Source organism: Scyliorhinus torazame, chromosome 5 (assembly GCF_047496885.1).
Source record: "Scyliorhinus torazame isolate Kashiwa2021f chromosome 5, sScyTor2.1, whole genome shotgun sequence".
In the NCBI taxonomy this organism is placed as follows: domain Eukaryota; kingdom Metazoa; phylum Chordata; class Chondrichthyes; order Carcharhiniformes; family Scyliorhinidae; genus Scyliorhinus; species Scyliorhinus torazame.
Window position 1 is genome coordinate 326,552,255 of NC_092711.1, and position 25,559 is coordinate 326,577,813.

General features: G+C 50.2%; 1 protein-coding gene across 2 annotated transcripts in view; it reads right to left on the reverse strand.

Moving 5' to 3' along the window:
- Positions 1-25,559, reverse strand: part of pabir2 (PABIR family member 2) — a 104,041-nt gene that overhangs the window by 19,035 nt on the left and 59,447 nt on the right. Inside the window, exon 8 of one of the 2 annotated variants that reach the window (XM_072505995.1) lies at positions 11,770-11,831. In XM_072505995.1, the coding sequence (XP_072362096.1) occupies positions 11,770-11,831 (62 nt within the window). Of the gene's footprint in view, positions 1-11,769; positions 11,835-25,559 lie in introns of both variants that reach the window. The other variant, XM_072505994.1, reaches the window with a different exon arrangement.

Below are 25,559 nucleotides of genomic sequence, written 5' to 3' on the forward strand. Positions count from 1 at the left end.
ACTCTTCCCAGCCGCACACACACATTACACTCCCCACACACACTCTTCCCAGCCGCACACACACTTTACACTCCCCACACACACTCATCCCAGCCGCGCACACACATTACACTCCCCACACACACTCATCCCAGCCGCACACACATTACACTCCCCACACACACTCATCCCAGCCACGCACACACATTACACTCCCCACACACACTCATCCCAGCCGCACACACATTACACTCCCCACACACACTCATCCTAGTCGCACACACACATTACACTCCCCACACACACTCATCCCAGCCGCTCACACATTACACTCCCCACACACACTCATCCCAGCCGCACGCACACATTACACTCCCCACACACACTCATCCCAGCCACTCGCACACATTACACTCCCCACACACACACATCCCAGCCGCACACACACATTACACGTCCCCCACACACATTACACGCCCCCCACACACTCTTCCCAGCCGCTCACACACATTACATGCCCCCCCACACACGCTTCCCACCCGCTCACACACATTACACGCCCCCCACACACACTTCCCAGCCGCACACACTCATTACACGCCCCCCCACACACTTCCCAGCCGCTCTCACACATTACACGCCCCCCACACACTTTTCCCAGCCGCTCACACACATTACACGCCCCCCACACACTCTTCCCAGCCGCACACACACATTACACTCCCCACACACACTCATCCCAGACACACACACACATTACACTCCCCACACACACTCATCCCAGCCGCACACACACATTACACTCCCCACACACACTCTCCCCAGCTGCACACACACATTACACTCCCCACTCACCCCAGCCGCACACACACTTTACACTCCCCACACACACTCATCCCAGCCGCACACACACATTACACTCCCCACACACACTCTTCCCAGCCGTACACACACATTACACTCCCCACACACACTCCTCCCATCCGCACACACACATTACACTCCCCACACACACTCATCCCAGCCGCACACACATTACACTCCCCACACACACACATCCCAGCCGCACACACATTACACTCCCCACACACACTCATCCCAGCTGCACACACACATTACACTCCCCACACACACACTCATCCCAGCCGCACACACACATTACACTCCCCACACACACTCATCCCAGCCGCACACACACATTACACTCCCCACACACACTCATCCCAGCCGCACACACATTACACTCCCCACACACACTCATCCCAGCCGTACACACACATTACACTCCCCACACACACTCATCCCAGCCGCACACACACATTACACTCCCCACACACACTCATCCCAGCCGCGCACACACATTACACTCCCCACACACACTCTTCCCAGCCGCACACACACATTACACTCCCCACTCACACTCTTCCCAGCCGCACACACACTTTACACTCCCCACACACACTCATCCCAGCCGCACACACACATTACACTCCCCACACACACTCATCCCAGCCGCACACACATTACACTCCCCACACACACTCATCCCAGCCGCACACACACATTACACTCCCCACACACACTCATCCCAGCCGCACACACATTACACTCCCCACACACACTCATCCCAGCCGCACACACACATTACACTCTCCGCACACACACATTACACTCCCCACACACACTCATCCCAGCCGCACGCACACATTACACTCCCCACACACACTCATCCCAGCCACTCGCACACATTACACTCCCCACACACACACATCCCAGCCGCACACACACATTACACTCCCCACACACACTCATCCCAGCCGCACACACACATTACACGTCCCCCACACACATTACACGCCCCCCACACACTCTTCCCAGCCGCTCACACACATTACATGCCCCCCCACACACGCTTCCCAGCCGCTCACACACATTACACCCCCCCCACACACACTTCCCAGCCGCACACACTTCCCAGCCGCACACACTCATTACACGCCCCCCCACACACTCTTCCCAGCCGCTCTCACACATTACACGCCCCCCACACACTTTTCCCAGCCGCTCACACACATTACACGCCCCCCACACACTCTTCCCAGTCGCTCACACACATTACACGCCCCCCACACACTCTTCCCAGCCGCACACACACATTACACGTCCCCCACACACATTACACTCCCCACTCACACTCATCCCAGCCGCACACACACATTACACGTCCCCCACACACATTACACGCCCCCCACACACTCTTCCCAGCCACTCACACACATTACACGCCCCCCCACACACACTTCCCAGCCGCGCACACACATTACACGCCCCCCCTCACACTCTTCCCAGCCGCTCACACACTTTACACGACCCCCACACACTTTTGCCAGCCGCTCACACACATTACACGCCCCCCACACACTCTTCCCAGCCGCTCACACACATTTCACACCCCCCACACACTTTTCCCAGCCGCTCACACACATTACACTCCCCCCGCACACTCTTCCCAGCCGCTCACACACATTACACTCCCCACACACACTTCCCAGCCGCGCACACACATTACACTCCCCACACACACTCATCCCAGCCGCACACACACATTACACTCCCCACACACACTCTTCCCAGCCGCACACACACATTACACTCCCCACACACACTTCCCAGCCGCGCACACACATTACACTCCCCACACACGCTTCCCAGCCGCGCACACACATTACACGTCCCCACACACACTCATCCCAGCCGCACACACACATTACACTCCCCACACACACTCATCCCAACCGCACACACACATTACACTCCCCACACACACTTCCCAGCCGCTCACACACATTACACTCCCCACACACACACTTCCCAGCCGCTCACACATTACACTCCCCACACACACTCATCCCAGCCGCACACACACATTACACTCTCCACACACACTCTTCCCAGCCGCACACACACATTACACTCCCCACACACACTCATCCCAGCCGCACACACACATTACACGCCCCCCACACACTCATCCCAGCCGCACACACACATTACACTCCCCACACACTCATCCCAGCCGCTCACACACATTACACGCCCCCCCCGCACACTTCCAGCCGCTCACACATTACACGCCCCCGCACACTTCCCAGCCGCTCACACATTACACGCCCCACACACACTCATCCCTAACCGCTCACACATATTACACGCCCCCCACACACTCATCCCAGCCGCACGCACACATTACACTCCCCACACACACTCATCCCAGCCGCTCGCACACATTACACTCCCCACACACACACATCCCAGCCGCACACACACATTACACTCCCCACACACACTCTTCCCAGCCGCACACACACATTACACTCCCCACACACTCATCCCAGCCGCACACACACATTACACTCCCCACACACACTCACCCCAGCCGCACACACACATTACACGCCCCCCACACACTCTTCCCAGCCGCTCACACACATTACACGCCCCCCCGCACACTTCCCAGCCGCTCACACATTACACGCCCCCCCACACACTCTTCCCAGCCGCTCACACATTACACGCCCCCCACACACTCTTCCCAGCCGCTCACACATTACACGTCCCCCACGCACTCATCCCTAACTGCTCACACATATTACACGCCCCCCACATACTCATCCCAGCCGCACACACACATTACACTCCCCACACACACTCATCCCAGCCGCTCACACACATTACACTCCCCACGCACACTCATCCCAACCGCTCACACACATTACACGCCCCCACACACTCTTCCCAGCCGCTCACACACATTACCCGCCCCCCACACACACTTCCCAGCCGCTCACACTCTTCCCAGCCGCACACACACATTACACTCCCCACACACACTCATCCCAGCCGCTCACACACATTACACTCCCCACGCACACTCATCCCAGCCGCACACACACATTACACTCCCCACACACACTCATCCCAGCCGCACACACACATTACACTCCCCACACACACTCATCCCAGCCACACACACTCTTCCCAGCCGCTCACACACATTACACTCACCAAGCACACTCACCCCAACCGCACACACACATTACACTCCCCACGCACACTCATCCCAACCGCACACACACATTACACTCCCCACGCACACTCATCCCAGCCAACACACACACATTACACTCCCCACACACACTCATCCCAGCCGCGCACACACATTACACTCCCCACACTCATCCCAGCCGCACACGCACATTACACTCTCCACACACACTCATCCCAGCCGCACACACACATTACACTCCCCACAAACACTCATCCCAGCCGCACACACACTCATCCCAGCCGCACACACACATTACACTCCCCACACACACTCATCCCAGCCAACACACACATTCCACTCCCCACACACACTCATCCCAGCCAACACACACACATTACACTCCCCACACACACTCATCCCAGCCGCACACACACATTACACTCCCCACACACACTCATTCCAGCCGCACACACACATTACACTCCCCACACACACTCATCCCAGCCGCACACACACATTACACTCCCCACACACACTCATCCCAGCCAACACACACACATTACACTCCCCACACACACTCATCCCAGCCGCGCACACACATTACACTCCCCACACACACTCATCCCAGCCGCACACACACATTACACTCCCCACACACACTCATCCCAGCCGCACACACACATTACACTCTCCACACACACTCATCCCAGCGGCACACACACATTACACTCCCCACACACACTCATCCCAGCCGCACACACACTCATCCCAGCCGCACACACACATTACACTCCCCACACACACTCATCCCAGCCAACACACACACATTCCACTCCCCACACACACTCATCCCAGCCAACACACAATTACACTCCCCACACACACTCATCCCAGCCGCACACACACACTACACTCCCCACACACACTCATCCCAGCCGCACACACACATTACACTCCACACACACACATCCCAGCTGCACACACACATTACACTCCCCACACACACTCATCCCAGCCGCACACACACATCACACTCCCCACACACACTCATCCCAGCCCCACACATACTCCCTGGTGCAAGGGTCAAGGATGTCTCAGAGCGGCTGCAGGACATTCGGGGGGGGGGTGAACAGCCAGCTGTCGTGGTGCACATAGGCACCAACGATACAGGTAAAAAACGGGACGAGGTCCTACAAGCTGGATTTAGGGAGCTAGGAGTTAAACTAAAAAGTAGGACCTCAAAGGTAGTAATCTCAGGATTGCTACCAGTGCCACGAGCTAGTCAGAGTAGGAATGTCAGGATAGAGAGGATGAATACGTGGCTCGAGAGATGGTGCAAGAGGGAGGGGTTCAAATTCCTGGGACATTGGAACCAGTTCTGGGGGAGGTGGGACCAGTACAAACCGGACGGTCTGCACCTTGGCAGGACTGGAACCGATGTCCTAGGGGGGGTGTTTGCTAGAGCTGTTGGGGAGACTTTAAACTAATGTGGCAGGGGGATGGGAACCGATGCAGGAAGTTGGAAGGTAGTAAAACAGGGACAGAAATAAAAAGCAGTGAGGGGGAAAGTGTAAGGCAGAGAAGCCATAGTCAAAAATCAAAAAGGGCGACAGTACAAGGTACAGTGACTGAGGGGAGCTCAGTGAATAGGACCAGGAATACTAAAAGAAATAAAATGGGAAGTGAAAACATTAATGGTAAGCGATGCGGCAGGTTGTTACAGGAAGATATGGGTTCGACGACAAGGAAAATTAGGAGAAAGGTTAAGAGGAAATATAACTTAGGAGAGGTTACTGATCGAGGTGTTAAGATTCAGAACAGAGGTAAAAAAGCCAACATAAGTGTACTTTATCTGAATGCTCGTAGTATTCGGAATTAGGTAAATGAGTTGATGGCGCAAATCATCGTGAATGACTATGATTTAGTGGCCATTACTGAAACATGGTTAAAGGATGGTCACGACTGGGAGTTAAATATCCGAGGGTATCAAACTTTTCGCAAGGACAGAGTGGATGGTAAGGGAGGTGGTGTAGCTCTGTTATTTAAGGATGACATCCAGGCAACAGTAAGGGATGACATCGGTGCTATGGAGGAGAAGGTTGAATCCATTTGGGTGGAAATCAGGAATAGTAAGGCGAAAAAGTCACTGATAGGAGTAATCTATAGGCCACCAAATAGTAACATTATGGTGGGGCAGGCAATAAACAAAGAAATAACAGATGCATGTAGAAATGGTACAGCAGTTATCATGGGGGATTTTAATCTACATGTTGATTGGTTTAACCAGGTCGGTCAAGGCAGCCTTGAGGAGGAGTTTATAGAATGTATCCGTGATAGTTTCCTCGAACAGTATGTAATGGAACCTACGAGGGAACAAGCGGTCCTAGATCTGGTCCTGTGTAATGAGACAGGATTGATTCAGGATCTCATAGTTAGGGATCCTCTCGGAAGGAGCGATCACAATATGGTGGAATTTAAAATACAGATGGAGGGTGAGAAGGTAAAATCAAGCACTAGTATTTTGTGCTTAAACAAAGGAGATTACAATGGGATGAGAGAAGAACTAGCTAAGGTAGACTGGGAGCAAAGACTTTATGGTGAAACAGTTGAGGAACAGTGGAGAACCTTCCAAGTGATTTTTCACAGTGCCCAGCAAAGGTTTATACCAACAAAAAGGAAGGACGGTATAAAGTAACAAAGATCAGTGGGAGACTAGAGGACTGGGAAATCTTTAGGGGGCAACAGAAAGCTATTAAAAAAGCTATAAAGAAGAGTAAGATAGATTATGAGAGTAAACTTGCTCAGAATATAAAAACAGATAGTAAAAGTTTCTACAAATACATAAAAACAAAAAAAGAGTGCCTAAGGTAAATATTGGTCCTTTAGAGGATGAGAAGGGAGATTTAATAATGGGAGATGAGGAAATGGCTGAGGAACTGAACAGGTTTTTTGGGTCGGTCTTCACAGTGGAAGACACAAATAATATGCCAGTGACTGATGGAGATGAGGCTATGACAGGTGAGGACCTTGAGAGGATTGATATCACCAAGGAGGTAGTGGTGGGCAAGCTAATGGGGCTAAAGGTAGACAAGTCTCCTGGCCCTGATGGAATGCATCCCAGAGTGCTAAAAGAGATGGCTCGGGAAATTGCAAATGCACTAGTGATAATTTACCAAAATTCACTAGACTCTGGGGTGGTCCCGGCGGATTGGAAATTAGCAAACGTGACACCACTGTTTAAAAAAGGAGGTAGGCAGAAAGCGGGTAATTATAGGCCAGTGAGCTTAACTTCGGTAGTAGGGAAGATGCTGGAATCTATCATCAAGGAAGAAATAGCGAGCATCTGAATGGAAATTGTCCCATTGGACAGACGCAGCATGGGTTCATAAAGGGCAGGTCGTGCCTAACTTTTTTAGTGGAATTTTTTGAGGACATTAACAGTGCGGTAGATAACGGGGAGCCAATGGATCTGGTATATCTGGATTTCCAGAAAGCCTTTGACAAGGTGCCACACAAAAGGTTGTTGCATAAGATAAAGATGCATGGCATTAAGGGGAAAGTAGTAGCATGGATAGAGGATTGGTTAATTAATAGAAAGCAAAGAGTGGGGGTTAATGGGTGTTTCTCTGGTTGGCAATCAGTAGCTAGTGGTGTCCCTCAGGGATCAGTGTTGGGCCCACAACTGTTCACAATTTACATAGATGATTTGGAGTTGGGGACCAAGGGCAATGTGTCCAAGTTTGCAGACGACACTAAGATAAGTGGTAAAGCAAAAAGTGCAGAGGATACTGGAAGTCTGCAGAGGGATTTGGATAGGCTAAGTGAATGGGCTAGGGTCTGGCAGATGGAATACAATGTTGACAAATGTGAGGTTATCCATTTTGGTAGGTATAACAGCAAAAGGGATTATTATTTAAATGATAAAATATTAAAACATGCTGCTGTGCAGAGAGACCTGGGTGTGCTAGTGCATGAGTCGCATAAAGTTGGTTTACAGGTACAACAGGTGATTAAGAAGGCAAATGGAATTTAGTCCTTCATTGCTAGAGGGATGGAGTTTAAGAATAGGGAGGTTATGCTGCAATTGTATAAGGTGTTAGTGAGGCCACACCTGGAGTATTGTGTTCAGTTTTGGTCTCCTTACCTGAGAAAGGACGTACTGGCACTGGAGGGTGTGCAGAGGAGATTCACTAGGTTAATCCCAGAGCTGAAGGGGTTGGATTACGAGGAGAGGTTGAGTAGACTGGGACTGTACTCGTTGGAATTTAGAAGGATGAGGGGGGATCTTATAGAAACATATAAGATTATGAAGGGAATAGATAGGATAGATGCGGGCAGGTTGTTTCCACTGGCGGGTGAAAGCAGAACTAGGGGACATAGCCTCAAAATAAGGGGAAGTAGATTTAGGACTGAGTTTAGGAGGAACTTCTTCACCCAAAGGGTTGTGAATCTAAGGAATTCCTTGCCCAGTGAAGCAGTAGAGGCTCCTTCATTAAATGTGTTTAAGATAAAGATAGATCGTTTTTTGAAGAATAAAGGGATTAAGGGTTATGGTGTTCGGGCCGGAAAGTGGAGCTGAGTCCACAAAAGATCAGCCATGATCTCATTGAATGGTGGAGCAGGCTCGAGGGGCCAGATGGCCGACTCCTGCTCCTAGTTCTTGTGTTCTTATTACACTCCCCACACACACTCACCCCAGCCGCAGACACACATTACACTCCCCACACACACTCACCCCAGCCGCAGACACACATTACACTCCCCACACACACTCATCCCAGCCGCACACACACATTACACTCCCCACACACACTCACCCCAGCCGCACACACACTCACCCCAGCCGCACACACACATTACACTCCCCACACACACTCATCCCAGCCGCACACACACATTACACTCCCCACACACACTCATCCCAGCCGCACACACACATTACACTCCCCACACACACTCATCCCAGCCGCACACACACATTACACTCCCCACACACACTCACCCCAGCCGCACACACACTCACCCCAGCTGCACACACACATTACACTCCCCACACACACTCATCCCAGCCGCACACACACATTACACTCCCCACACACACTCATCCCAGCCGCACACACACATTACACTCCCCACACACACTCATCCCAGCCACCAAGATGGCACTGGTTGTGCTGGAGCCGCCCACACAGCTGCTGGGTCGGCCGGGGCCAGAGGGCACCCATATGACCCGATGTTCCCAGCGGGCTGTTAGCGGTGTTCGCAGCTGCATGGCCGCCTTGCCGGCTGCAGCAATGGTGTTCCGTGCCCGTCCACCCCAACCCCACAGCCCACCTCTTGGTCACTCCCCGTTACTCCCCCCGGCCCTGGCACAAGCCCCCCGGACAGCGGCACAACCGTCAGTCAACTATGGCGATGTTGGACACTTTCCGTACCCCCTCTCACACGCACACGCTCCCCCTCTCACACGCACACGCTCCCCCTCTCACACGCACACGCTCCCCCTCTCACACGCACACGCTCCCTCTCACACGCACACGCTCCCCCATTCTCTCACACGCTCCCCCTCTCTCACGCACACGCTCCCCCTCTCTCACGCACACGCTCCCCCCCTCTCTCACGCACACGCTCCCCCCCTCTCTCACGCACACGCTCCCCCCTCTCTCTCACGCACACGCTCCCCCCTCTCTCTCACGCACACGCTCCCCCCTCTCTCTCACGCACACGCTCCCCCCTCTCTCTCACGCACACGCTCCCCCCTCTCTCTCACGCACACGCTCCCCCCTCTCTGTCACGCACACGCTCCCCCCTCTCTGTCACGCACACGCTCCCCCCTCTCTGTCACGCACACGCTCCCCCCCCTCTCTCACGCACACGCTCCCCCCCCTCCACTCTCTCTCACGCTCCCCCCCCCCTCCACTCTCTCTCACGCACACGTTCCCCCCCCACCATACGTGCTGGGGCAAAATCCTGGAACTCTTTCCCTAACAGCACAGTGGGTGTACTTGCATCTCAAAGACTGCAGCGGTTCAAGAAGGCAGCTCACCACCACCTTCTAAAGGGCAACGAGGGATGGGCTATAAATGCTGGGCCTAACCAGTGATTCCCACATCCTGTAAATGAACGAATAAAAACTGGGGTTTGACAGTGGGGGGAATCTATGTGTTGAGCCAGAGGAAATGGGCGATGTACTAAATGAATACTTTGCATCAGTGTTCACGAAAGAAAGGGACTTTGTGGAAGTTGACTCTTGGGTAGGGTGTGTGGAGAGTCTGGATCATGTTAACATCGAAATGGAGGTGGTATTGGGTCTTTTAAAAGATATTAAGGTAGCGAAGTCTCCTGGGCCAGATGGGATTTACCCCAGAATACTGAGGGAATCAAGGGAGGAAATTGCTGGGGCCGTGACTGACATCTTTGTATCCTCATTGGCTACAGGTGAGATCCCAGAGAACTGGAGAATAGCTAATGTGGTCCCGCTGTTTATGAAAGATAGCAGGGATAATCCTGGGAACTATAGGCCGGTGAGCCTCACGTCGGTAGTCGGTAAATTATTGGAGAGAATTCTCAGGGACAGGATTTATACCCATTTGGAAACAAATGGACTCATTAGCGATAGACAGCATGGTTTTGTGAAGGGGAGGTCGTGCCTCACTAACTTGATTGAGTTTTTTGAGGAGGTGACAAAGGTGATTGATATGGGGAGGGTGGTGGATGTTGTTTACATGGACGTCAGTAAAGCCTTTGCCAAGGTGCCTCATGGCAGACTGGTACAAAAGGTGAAGTCACACGGGATCAGAGGTGAGGTGGTAAGATGGATACAGAACTGCCTCAGTTACAGAAGGCAAAGGGTAGCAGTAGAAAGAGGTTTTCTGAATGGAAGGTTTGTGACTAGTGGTGTTCCACAGGGATCTGTGCTGGGCTCTCTGTTGTTTGTGGTGCAGCATAGAATTTATAGTGCAGGAGGCCATTCGGCCCATCGAGTCTGCACCGGCCCCCGGAAAGAGCACCCTACCCAAGGTCAACACCTCCACCCTATCCCCATAACCCAGTAACCCCACCCAACACTAAGGGCAATTTTGGACACTAAGGGCAATTTATCACGGCCAATCCACCTAACCTGCACATCTTTGGACTGTAGGAGGAAACCGGAGCACCCGGAGGAAACCCACGCAGACACGGGAAGAATGTGCAGACTCCGCACAGACAGTGACCCAAGCCGGGAATCGAACCTGGGACCCTGGAGCTGTGAAGCAATTGTGCTATCCACAATGCTACCGTGCGTACATAAACGATTTGGAGAAAAATGTAGCCAGTCTGATTAGTAAGTTCGCGGATGACACCAAGGTTGGTGGAGTGGCAGACAGTGTTGAGGATTGTCAGAGGATACAGAAGGACACAGATAGGTTAGAGACTTGGGCAGAGAAATGGCAAATGGAATTTAATCCAGACAAATGTGAGGTTGTGCATTTTGCTAGGTCTAACATAGAGGGGAAATATACTGTAAATGGCAAACCTCTTAGGAATATAGAAAGCCGGAGAGATCTGGGCATACAGGTCCACAAATCTTTGAAAGTGGCAACACAAGTGGACAAGGTAGCCTGTTCCGTGCTGTATTGTTCTTTGAATCAATGATTTTTTAACCCAGAAACAATCAATTGTACTTTTCATGGCACCTTGACAGAACAATCGAATCATCTTCTTCAAACAGAAAAAATACATTTGGTTGAGTGAATAATTACCTTTTCTTTTCAGAGGTCCCAGTGCACTCGGTCGGATGCAGTTTATTGGGCTCTGGCTCCTCCTACTGAAACCACAATACACATGAATAGATTAAAGCTTTCGTCGACAAGTTCCAAATTCCTTTATTAACCAATAGCATGAAAAAAGCCAAGCAATTCGTAGGAAGCACTATGACTGGCTTTCAGCCATTCAGTTTTGAGTTGAATGATTTCATCCAACAGTGAATTGGAGGAAGTGGACCCCACATCAAGGGCTCCGCGCAACAGCAAAGAATTTCGGTATTTGCATGAAATCATTTTTCAGAACAGAAATTTAGCAATATTTTCAAACTTACTTCTGCTAAAAACCAATCTTATTATTTGATTCAACATATAAAATGTGTACTTGACACAAGACCCTTTCGGTTAAAAGATTGATCGCCTCCTCGGCAGGTTGTCTAAAGCTGTAAATCTTAGGGGTGTTACGTGTGTCCCAGTGATGTCGCACATCACAAAGAACAAGTTCAGCTCCATCGTTACCGAAAAACAGGAACTGACAGCATGGAGTTGAAATAATTTAATCTATTAAATAGGTGGAATACATTCACTGCCCAAGGTCTTCAAAGTGGAAAGGTTACCAAGTCAGGATGGGATGCACCCTCACTTACCGACTAAAGAGTGGGAATTTTGCAGGCTCTCCTCCAGCATCCTCCTTCCAGGCTGTGTGCAGGATGGGGGGGGCAGCTGCCAGGGGACTGGAGAATTGCAAATCTTACAACTATCTTCAAAAAGGTAGGGATGGATAAACTAAGCAAATAGAGGCTAGTCAGTCTAATGGCAGCGGGGGAAACTTTTAGAACAAAACAAAGAACAAAGAAATGTACAGCACAGGAACAGGCCCTTCGGCCCTCCAAGCCCGTGCTGACCATGCTGCCCGACTAAACTACAATCTTCTACACTTCCTGGGTCCGTATCCCTCTATTCCCATCCTATTCATGTATTTGTCAAGATGCCCCTTAAATGTCACTATCGTCCCTGCTTCCACCACCTCCTCCGGTAGCGAGTTCCAGGCACCCACTACCCTCTGCATAAAAAACTTGCCTCGTACATCTACTCTAAACCTTGCCCCTCTCACCTTAAACTTATGCCCCCTCGTAATTGACCCCTCTACCCCGGGGAAAAGCCTCTGACTATCCACTCTGTCTATGCCCCTCATAATTTTGTAGACCTCTATCAGGTCGCCCCTCAACCTCCTTCATTCCAGTGAGAACAAACTGAGTTTATTCAACCGCTCCTCATAGCTAATGCCCTCCATACCAGGCAACATTCTGGTAAATCTCTTCTGCACCCTCTCTAAAGCCTCCACATCCTTCTGGTAGTGTGGCGACCAGAATTGAACACTATACTCCAAATGCAGCCTAACTAAGGTTCTATACAGCTGCAACATGACTTGCCAATTCTTATACTCAATGCCCCAGCTAATGAAGGCAAGCATGCCGTATGCCTTCTTGACTACCTTCTCCACCTGTGTTGCCCCTTTCAGTGACCTGTGGACCTGTACTCCTAGAAATCTTTGTCTTTCAATACTCTGGAGGGTTCTACCATTCACTGTATAATCCCTACCTGCATTAGACCTTCCAAAATGCATTACCTCACATTTGTCCGGATTAAACTCCATCTGCCATCTCTCCGCCCAAGTCTCCAAACAATCTAAATCCTGCTGTATCCTCTGACAGTCCTCATCGCTATCCGCAATTCCACCAACCTTGTGTCGTCTGCAAACTTACTAATCAGACCAGTTACATTTTCCTCCAAATCATTTATATATACTACAAACAGCAAAGGTCCCAGCACTGATCCCTGTGGAACACCACTGGTCACAGCCCTCCAATTAGAAAAGCATCCTTCCATTGCTACTCTCTGCCTTCTATGACCTAGCCAGTTCTGTATCCACCTTGCCAGCTCACCCCTGATCCCGTGTGACTTCACCTTTTGTACCAGTCTGCCATGAGGGACCTTGTCAAAGGCCTTACTGAAGTCCATATAGACAACATCCACTGCCCTACCTGCATCAATCATCTTTGTGACCTCCTCGCAAAGCTCTGTCAAGTTAGTGAGACACGACCTCCCCTTCACAAAACCATGCTGCCTCTCACTAATACGTCCATTTGCTTCCAAATGGGAGTAGATCCTGTCTCGAAGAATTCTCTCCAATAATTTCCCTACCACTGAAGTAAGGCTCACCGGCCTGTAGTTCCCTGGATTATCCTTGCTTTTAGGGGTTGAAATCCAAGGCAAAACTCATTGGCATTTCAAACGTAAGGGCAAATAAATGAAAATCAGAGCAGATTTTAACGGCAAATATTACCTGACTAACTGGATTGAAATCTGATGTCATGAAGAGGACAGATGAGGGATAACACAGTTGATGTTGGGTATATGAGTATTTCAGAGATATTTGACAAAATATCAGAAAATAGGATGTTAACAAAATTAAAATCCCTTAGATTAATGGGATAGTGGCAACTATGGATACAGAATTGGCTAAGCGGAGAATAGTGGTGAGCAGTTATTTTTTTCAAACTAATGGGAAGAATACAATGGTACATCCCAGAGGTCAGTATTAGAGTACATCCCAGAGGTCAGTATTAGAGTACATCCCAGAGGTCAGTATTAGAGTACATCCCAGAGGTCAGTATTAGAGTACATCCCAGAGGTCAGTATTAGAGTACATCCCAGAGGTCAGTATTAGAGTACATCCCAGAGGTCAGTATTAGAGTACATCCCAGAGGTCAGTATTAGGACCATCAGTCTTTTGGATATATACTAATGACCTGGGTTTGGGTACCTGATTATAATTTCAAAGTTTGCAATTTAAACTCAGAAACAGAGTAAACAATGAGGAGGATATTAACAGACTTCAAAGGGACATTGGCAGACGAGAGAAATGGGCAGACATGGGACCAAACATTCATGGGTATCAGGGTAATTTACAGGTCCTGACCTCACACGTCAGTGGCTCATCAGCCTGTGTAACCTTACAGGAGGCGGCTAATTAACGGGGCGAGACGGTGGCATTGTGATAATGTCACTGGATTAAACATCTAAAAACCCAGACTAAAGTTCTGGGTCCAAAGTTTTTTTCTATCCGTCCATGGGATGCAGCCGTCTCTGGCCGGGTCGGCATTTATTGCCCATCCCGGAGGGCATTGAAGAGTCAACCACATTGCTGTGGATCTGGAGACACATGAAGGCCAGACCGGGTAAGGACGGCAGATTTCCTTCCCTGAAGGACATTAATGAACCAGATGGGTTTTTACGACAATCGACAATGTTTCATGGTCAGCTTCAGACTTAATTCCAGATTTTTTAAAATTGAATTGAAATGTCACTATCTGCAGTGGTGGGATTTGAACCGGGTCCCAGAGCATTACTCAGAGTCTCTGGTTTACTAGTCCAGTGACAGTACCACTGCACCACCGCCTCCCCATGGCAGCTGGTCGAATTGAAATTCAATCAACCAATTTGAAATATAAAGCGAGTCTCAGTAATAGTGACCAAGACAACTATCATCGATTGTTGTAAAAATCCATCTGGTTCACTCGGAACACATGAGAAGAAGCAGCCATGTGACCCCTCAAACCCACGCAAACACGGGGAGAATGTGCAAATTCCACACGGGACAGTGACCCAGAGCCGGGATCGAACCTGGGACCTCGGCGCCGTGAGGCAGCAGTGCTAACCACTGTGCCACCGTGCTGCCCTCGATTGTCTCACTTTCTGCGACTAAAAGTAGTGTCTCTGGGGACCCACATGAGTCCCAGTCCGACTCAGACCCGTTCACACAACTCTCCGTTACATTCATGACCATATTAGTGCCGCTTTATGCTCTCATCTGGACCTGGATAAATGTATCTGCCTCTCTCTCACTTTCACACTGTCCATCTCCGACACTTCCTTTTCCTTCCCCGATCTCTCAGTCTCCATTCAGATGATGTCCACCGATATTCAATACAAATCCATCGATTCACACAGCTACCTCGACTACAGCTCCTCACTCCCTGCTTCCCGTAAGGACTCCAGCCCATTCTCCCAGTTTCTCCGTCTCCGGCGCATCTGTTCTGATGATGCCACCTTCGAAAATGGCACTTCTGACATGTCTGCTTTTTCCCTTAGCCGAGATCCCCAACCCCACGTGGGTAAGAGAGCTCTCAACCGGTTTTGACCCGTTTCCTGCACCTCTGCCATCACCCCTCCCTCCCAGAACCACAATGTCCTCACTTATCACCGCACCAGGCTCCACAATCAGAGGATCATCCTCTTCCAGTTCTGCCAACTCCAGTATGGCGCCATCACTAAATGCATCTCTCCTCTCCCCCCATCAGCATTCTGCAGGGACCGATCCCTCCGTGACATCCTGGCCCATTCCTCCATCACGCCGAATTCCCCCTCTCCTTCTCACACCGTCTCTCGCAATCACACAAGGTGCAAACCTGCTCCTTTATCTCCTCCCCGCTCCCTGTTCAAAGTCCCAAACACACCTTTCAGATGAAGCAGCGTTTCACTTGCATCTCCTTCAATTTGGTTTATTGTATTCACTGCTCCCAATATGGTGTCCTCTACATTGAGGAGACTAAATGCAGACGGGCGACTGCTTTGAGGAACACCTTGGCTCAGCCCACAAGCCGGACCCCAACCTCGCCGCTCAGCACCGTTCTCACGTCCACATGTCTGTCCCGGGCCCCAGTGAGGCACAAGCTGCAGGAGCAGCAACTCCTCTTCCGGTTGGGCAGGTTGCAGCAATCGGGACTCAACGTTGAGTTTGAGTCACACCCACATCTGGTCATCTATCTCCTGTTGATTGGATTGGATTTGTTTATTGTCACGTGTACCGAGGTACAGTGAAAAGTATTTTTCTGCGAGCAGTTCAACAGATCATTAAGTACATGGGAAGAAAAGGGAATAAAAGAAAATATATAATAGGGCAACACAACATACACACTGTCCATCTCCGACACTTCCTTTTCCTTCCCCGATCTCCCCGATAAGCACTGGCATCGGATGAAGCATACAGGGTGTAGTGTTAATGAGGTCAGTCCATAAGAGGGTCATTTAGGAGTCTGGTGACAGTGGGGAAGAAGCTGTTTTTGAGTCTGTTCGTGCGTGTTCTCAGACTTCTGTATCTCCTGCCCGATGGAAGAAGTTGGAAGAGTGAGTAAGCCGGGCGGGAGGGGTCTTTGATTACACTGCCCGCTTTCCCCAGGCAGCGGGAGGTGTAGATGGAGTCAATGGATGGGAGGCAGGTTCGTGTGATGGACTGGGCGGTGTTCACGACTCTCTGAAGTTTCTTGCGGTCCTGGGCCGAGCAGTTGCCATACCAGGCCGTGATGCAGCCCGATAGGATGCTTTCTATGGTGCATCTGTAAAAGTTGGTAAGGGTTAATGTGGACAAGCCGAATTTCATTGGTTTCCTGAGGAAGTATAGGCGCTGTTGTGCTTTCTTGGTGGTAGCGTCGACGTGGGTGGACCAGGACAGATTTTTGGAGATGTGCACCCCTCGGAATTTGAAACTGCTAACCATCTCCACCTCGGCCCCGTTGATGCTGACAGGGGTGTGTACAGTACTTTGCTTCCTGAAGTCAATGACCAGCTCTTTAGTTTTGCTGGCATTGAGGGAGAGATTGTTGTCGCTACACCACTCCACTAGGTTCTCTATCCCCCTCCTGTATTCGGACTCATCGTTATTCGGGATCCGGCCCACTATGGTCGTATCGTCAGCAAACTTGTAGTTCTATCTTGTTGCAATGTCTTCTAGCTACACTATAATATTTAAGATTTTCCCTCTCGCTCAGTTCTGATGAAGAGCCATACGGAAGGACTCGAAGTGTTAACTCTATTTTGCTGCACTGCATTTCCACCATTCTCAGTTGGTAATTAGGTTAAGGGACAGGTCAGTAGAGATTAAGGGACAGGTCAGTAGAGATTAAGGGACGGGTCAGTAGAGATTAAGGGACGGGTCAGTAGAGATTAAGGGACGGGTCAGTAGAGATTAAGGGACGGGTCAGTAGAGATTAAGGGACAGGTCAGTAGAGATTAAGGGACAGGTCAGTAGAGATTAAGGGACAGGTCAGTAGAGATTAAGGGACGGGTCAGTAGAGATTAAGGGACGGGTCAGTAGAGATTAAGGGACGGGTCAGTAGAGATTAAGGGACGGGTCAGTAGAGATTAAGGGACGGGTCAGTAGAGATTAAGGGACGGGTCAGTAGAGATTAAGGGACGGGTCAGTAGAGATTAAGGGACGGGTCAGTAGAGATTAAGGGACGGGTCAGTAGAGATTAAGGGACGGGTCAGTAGAGATTAAGGGACGGGTCAGTAGAGATTAAGGGACGGGTCAGTAGAGATTAAGGGACGGGTCAGTAGAGATTAAGGGACGGGTCAGAGGAGATTAAGGGACGGGTCAGTAGAGATTAAGGGACGGGTCAGTAGAGATTAAGGGACGGGTCAGTAGAGATTAAGGGACGGGTCAGAAGAGATTAAGGGACGGGTCAGAAGAGATTAAGGGACGGGTCAGAAGAGATTAAGGGACAGGTCAGTAGAGATTAAGGGACGGGTCAGTAGAGATTAAGGGACAGGTCAGTAGAGATTAAGGGACAGGTCAGTAGAGATGAAGTGGCAGACATTTAGGGAGATATTCCAGAATAGTAAGAAAAAACAATATATCCCAGTGGGAAACAAAGGTTTGAGAGCAGTGATGCCTTCAGTGGCTGTTTAGCACAGGGCTAAATCGCTGGCTTTGAAAGCAGACCAAGGCAGGCCAGCAGCACGGTTCAATTCTAGTAACAGCCTCCCCGAACAGACGCCGGAATGTGGCGACCAGGGGTTTTTCACTGTAACTTCATTTGAAGCCTACTTGTGACAATAAGCGATTTTCATTTCATTTCATTTTTCCGCAAAAAAGCCAATAATTCCACCAAGATTATTGGCAGGGGAGAAGTTTAAGATAAAGTTAGCTAGAAATATAAAAACAGAGTAAGAGTTCTTACAGCTACTTTAATAAAAGTAAAGTCAGCATTGGTCCTTCAGAGAGAGAGTCGGGAAAATTAATAAATGATCAGGAAATTGTGGACAAATAGAATGGCTATTTTACATCTGTCTTCACTGCAGGGGATACAAACAATATTCCAGAGATAATTGTGGATTAAGAGGTGAAAGGGAGGAATTTATAACAATTAAAATAGTTGACTTCTGGTGGCGGCCATGGAGTGACTGGTCACACATTTAGCCAAGGTGGTAGAGCTGCTCAAAGCGGGGATTGACCGCGTGGAGCAGAGGCTGGAATCCCAGAGCCAGGTGATCCAGAAACTGGAGGAGGCGGTGGGGGAGCACGAGGAGCAGCTTGCATTGTTAGTGGCTGAGATGGGAGTGATGCAGGAGACACAAAAGCGGCTGAAGGAGAAGGTGGAGGATCTGGAGAACTGCCCCAGGAGACAAAACCTGCGGATCGTGGGGATACCCGGAGGCATCGAAAGAGTGGATGCCGGAAAGTGTGTGACCAAGGTGTTGAAAAGATTGTTGGGGGAGGGGCCTCCAACTGGCTTCTGGAGGCCGACCGAGCGCACAGGGCGCTGATGAAGCTACAGGCGGGCGAGCCGCCGAGGGCGGTGGTGGTGCGGCTGCACCGTTTCTTGGACAAGGAGAAGATTCTGTGATGGGCGAGGCAGATGAGGTGGTGAACCTGGAATGGGAAGGAGCTGCGGGTGTACCAGGACCTGGGTGCAGAACTGGTAAAGAGGAGGGCCGGGTTCAATCGGGTCAAGACTGCCTTCTTTGAGAAAGGGGTGACATTTGGGGTGTTGTACATGGCCTGCTTCAGAGTGACCTTCCAGAACCGGGAATATTATTTTGGAACGGCAGAGGAGGCGACGGAATGTTTGAGAGACAAGTGACTGGCAGGAGGAGGACATTGAACTTGGAGGATGGTCGGGGGGGGGTGTCTGGATGGGTTGGTATTTCGAGTTTCCCAAGGTTGAAGAGGGCCTGGTGGGGCATTTCAGGAACAGTGACCACAATTCAGTAAGTTTTAAAGTGCTGGTGGACAAGGATAAGAGTGGTCCTAGGGTGAATGTGCTAAATTAGGGGAAGACTAATTTTAACAATATTAGGGGGGAACTGAAGAACATAGATTGGGGGTGGATGTTTGAGGGTAAATCAACATCTGACATGTGGGAGGCTTTCAAGTATCAGTTGAAAAGAATTCAGGACCGGCATGTTCCTGTGAGGAAGAAGGATAAATACGGCAATTTTGGAGGAGGTTTTTCGAGGCGGTCACAAAGATGATTGATGCAGGTAGGGCATTGGATGTTGTCTATATGGACTTCAGTAAGGCCTTTGACAAGGTCCCTCATGGTAGACTAGTACAAAACGTAAAGTCACACGGGATCAGGGGTGAGCTGGCAAGGTGGATACAGAACTGCCTAGGATCTCCAGGAAGATCGCGCATATAGACACTGACATTAAGTTTCTGCAAAGATGCAAGAAAGCAGACAAGATCCCGAAAGGGCTACAGATCACAAACCCACTCAAGTCGACCTACAACACAGACTACGCTGAGAGACTCTGCCGTCGCACCTCTCTCACACTCCTCAACCACCTCGTCCGCCAGCTCTACAGCAGACGACGCAACCTGGAAACCAAGATAGAGGCCATATTCTCAACTTGCGCTCAGGACGCAGCAGACCAGCTGCGGAACACCACCAAACAGATGAGACAACAATACTATGCCACCTATATGCACACCAAGAACAGGAAGCTTGAGAAACTTGGCATCACCACCAGCAGCAACCAAGCCACCCCCGGTGTCACAGTAGAAAACAATACAGGGAAATCTATTGTCAACTTGTCAGACTACACCCTTCAACCAGACGAAATCGAAGTCCTCAGCAGAGGGCTCAATTTCTGCACCACCACCAAAATGGACCCCATCAGTCTCGCGGCAGACACGGAGGAATTCATCAGGCGAATGAGGCTCCGGGAATTCTTCCACAGACCCCAAGAGGCCAACAGCGAACCCAAGCAGACTATCAATGAACCGGAACAGCAGACCGAGAGATCTGCGGTGCGGCAACCGAAGAGGAAAGAGTCGAATTGGATCCCTCCGGAAGGCCGCTGCCCTAGACTCGACATGTATGCTCAAGCCGTCAGGAGTCGCGTCAATGCCAGATTCATCAGTCGCATTCACAAGACAGCCCCGAACGTCACCCAAGCACAACGCAATGCCATCCGCGCTCTCAAGACCAACCGCAGCATCGTCATCAAACCAGCAAACAAAGGAGGGGCCAGTCATACTGAACAGAACGGACTACTGCAAAGATGTATACCGACAACTGAACAACCTAGAACACTACAGACAGTTACCCGCAGATCCGACCAAGAAACACATCCGCCAACTTAACAGACTGATCAAGACCTTGGATCCAGATCTTCAGAGCACCCTACGTGCTCTCATCCCACGTACTCCCCGCATTGGAGATCTCTACTGTCTCCCGAAAATACACAAGGCCAACACACCAGGCCGTCCTATCGTTTCAGGCAATGGGACCCTGTGTGAGAACCTCTCTGGCTACATCGAGGGCATCTTGAAACCCATCGTACAAGGTACGGCCAGCTTCTGTCGCGACACGACGGATTTCCTACAGAAACTCAGCACCCATGGACCAGTTGAACCAGGAACATTCCTCGTCACAATGGACGTCTCGGCACTCTATACCAGCACCCCCCATGACGACGGCATTGCTGCAACAGCCTCAGTACTCAACACCGACAACTGCCAATCTCCAGATGCAATTCTGCAACTCATCCGCTTCATTCTGGATCACAACGTCTTCACCTTCGACAACAAGTTCTTCATCCAGACGTACGGAACACCCATGGGGACGAGATTCGCACCCCAATACGCCAACATCTTCATGCACAAGTTTGAACAAGACCTACTCACCGCATAGGACCTTCAACCGACGTTATACACCAGATACATCGATGACATTTTTTTCCTTTGGACCCACGGCGAAGAATCACTGAAACGACTACACGATGACATCAATAAGTTCCATCCAACCATCAGACTCACCATGGACTACTCTCCAAAATCAGTTGCATTCTTGGACACACTCGTCTCCATCAAGGACGGTCACCTCAGCACTTCGCTTTACCGCAAACCCACGGATAACCTCACGATGCTCCACTTCTCCAGCTTCCACCCTAAACACATTAAAGAAGCCATCCCCTATGGACAAGCTCTCCGTATACACAGGATCTGCTCAGACGAGGAGGAGCGTAACAGACATCTACAGACGTTGAAAGATGCCCTCGTACTTTCAGGGGTGTGGGTCGGAGAGGGCAAGGTGTCAGAGATTTACCGAGAGATGAGGGAAGAGGGGGAGGAGTCGGTGGGCGAACTAAAAGGAAAGTGGGAAGAAGAACTAGGGGAGGAGATAGAGGAGGGTATGTGGGCTGATGCCCTAAGCAGGGTAAATTCCTCTTCCTCATGCGCCAGGCTTAGCCTGATTCAATTTAAGGTGCTACATAGAGCACACATAACGGGAGCAAGATTGAGCAGGTTCTTTGGAGTGGAGGACAAATGTGGGAGGTGTGGCGGGAGCCCGGCAAACCACGCACATATGTTTTGGGTATGCCCGGCACTGGAAGGGTATTGGAAGGGAGTGACGGGAGTGATTTCGCGGGTGGTGAAGGCCCGGGTCAAACCAGGCTGGGGGTTAGCTCTATTTGGAGTTGCGGAAGAGCCGGGAGTGCAGGAGGCGAAAGAGGCCGACGTTGTGGCCTTTGCGTCCCTAGTAGCCCGGCGCAGGATCCTACTCATGTGGAAGGAGGCGAAACCCCCCGGACTGGAGGCCTGGGTAAATGATATGGCGGGGTTCATTAAACTGGAGCAGATAAAGTTTGCCCTGAGAGGATCGGCTCAAGGGTTCACCAGGCGGTGGCAGCCATTTCTCGACTACCTAGGGGAACGTTAGAGGGAAGACAGATGACCAGCAGCAGCAACCCAGGGGGAGGGGGGGGGGGGGGGGGGGGGGGAGGGGGGGTTTAGTTTAGGTCAAAGATAAAGGGGTTTTGTTACTTGTGTATTGTTTAAAATTTCTGTATTGTTATTGTTGCGTTTGCTTTGTAAGAGGGGAAAAATTGTTGTTTGGGAAAAAAATTTCAATAAAACATTTATAAAAAAAAAAGAAAGATGCCCTCGTACGAACGGGATATGGCGCTCGACTCATCGAGCGACAGTTCCAACGCGCCACAGCAAAAAACCGCACCAACTTCCTCAGAAGACAAACATGGGACACAACCGACAGAATACCCTTCGTCGTCCAGTACTTTCCCGGAGCGGAGAAACTACGACATCTTCTTCACAGCCTTCAACACGTCATCGATGAAGATGAACATCTTGCCAAGGTCACCCCCACACCCCCACTACTTGCCTTCAAACAACCGCGCAACCTCAAACAAACCATTGTTTGCAGTAAAACTACCCAGCCTTCAGAACAGTGACCACACAACCCTGCCATGGCAATCTCTGCAAGACGTGCCAAATCATCGACATGGATACCACCATTACACGTGAGAACACCACCCACCAGGTACGTGGTACATACTCGTGCGACTCGGCCAACGTTGTCTACCTCATACGCTGCAGGAAAGGATGTCCCGAAGCGTGGTACATTGGCGAAACTATGCAGACGCTGCGACAACGAATGAACGGACATCGCGCGACAATCACCAGGCAGGAATGTTCCCTTCCAGTCGGGGAACACTTCAGCAGTCAAGGACATTCAGCCTCTGACCTCCGGGTAAGCGTTCTCCAAGGCCTCCTTCAGGACGCGCAACAACGCAGAATCGGCGAGCAGACGCTTATAGCCAAGTTCCGCACACATGAGTGCGGCCTCAACCGGGACCTGGGATTCATGTCGCATTACATTCATCCCCCACCATCTGGCCTGCAAAATCCTACCAACTGTCCTGACACAATTCACACCTCTTTAACCTGGGGTTAACCCATCTCTGGATCTGTAAAGATTTAATCACCTGCTAATGCTCGCATTCCAAACATTGTCTGGCATCTTTGAATCTGTCTATATATATGTTTCTGGAACATACCTCTTCATTCACCTGAGGAAGGAGCAGCGCTCCGAAAGCTAGTGACATCGAAACAAACCTGTTGGACTTTAACCTGGTGTTGTAAGACTTCGTACTAGGTCATAGAGTTCCGCAGGGATCAGTGCTGGGACCTTTGCTGTTTGTAGTATATATAAATGATTTGGAGGAAAATGTAACTGGTCTGATTAGTACGTTTGCAGACGACACAAAGGTTGGTGGAATTGCGGATAGCAATGAGGACTGTCAGAGGATACAGCAGGATTTAGATTGTTTGGAGACTTGGGCGGAGAGATGGCAGATGGAGTTTAATCCCGACAAATGTGAGGTAATGCATTTTAGAAGGTCTAATGCAGGTAGGGAATATACAGTGAATGGTAGAACCCTCAAGTGTATTGACAGTCAGAGAGATCTAGGTGTACAGGTCCACAGGTCACTGAAAGGGGCAACACAGGTGGAGAAGGTAGTCAAGGCGGCATACGGCATGCTTGCCTTCATTGGTCAGGGCATTGAGTATAAGAATTGGCAAGTCATGTTGCAGCTGCATAGAACCTTAGTTAGGCCACACTTGGAGTATAGTGTTCAATTCTGGGTGCCACATTACCAGAAGGATGTGGAGACTTTAGAGGGTGCAGAAGAGATTTACCAGAATGTTGCCTGGTATGGAGGGCATTAACTATGAGGAGCGGTTGAATAAACTCAGTTTGTTCTCACTGGAACGACAGAGGTTGAGGGGCAACCTGATAGGGGTCTACAAAATTATGAGGGGCATAGACAGGGTGGATAGTCAGAGGCTTTTCCCCGGGGTAGAGGGGTCAATTACTAGGGGGCATAGGTTTAAGGTGCGAGGGGCAAGGTTTAGAGTAGATGTCCCCCGGGCCTGACGGGATATATCCAAGGATTCTATGGGAAGCAAGAGATGAAATTGCAGAGCCGTTGGCAATGATCTTTTCGTCCTCACTGTCAACAGGGGTGGTACCAGGGGATTGGAGAGTGGCGAATGTCGTGCCCCTGTTCAAAGGGAGGACTAGGGATAACCCTGGGAATTACAGGCCAGTTAGTCTTACTTCGGTGGTAGGCAAAGTAATAAAAGGGTACTGAAGGATAGGATTTCTGAGCATCTGGAAAGACACTGCTTGATTAGGGATAGTCAGCACGGATTTGTGAGGGGTAGGTCTTGCCTTACAAATCTTATTGAATTCTTTGAGGAGGTGACCAAGCATGTGGATGAAGGTAAAGCAGTGGATGTAGTGTACATGGATTTTAGTAAGGCATTTGATAAAGTTCCCCATGGTAGGCTTATGCAGAAAGTAAGAAGGCATGGGATAGTGGGAAATTTGGCCAGTTGGATAACGAACTGGCTAAACGATAGAAGTCAGAGAGTGGTGGATGGCAAATATTCAGCCTGGATCCCAGTTACCAGTGGCGTACCGCAGGGATCAGTTCTGGGTCCTCTGCTGTTTGTGATTTTCATTAATGACTTGGATGAGGGAGTTGAAGGGTGGGTCAGTAAATTCGCAGACGATACGAAGATTGGTGGAGTTGTGGATAGTAAGGAGGGCTGTTGTCGGCTGCAAAGAGACAGATAGGATGCAGAGCTGGGCTGAGAAGTGGCAGATGGAGTTTATCCCTGAAAAGTGTGAGGTTGT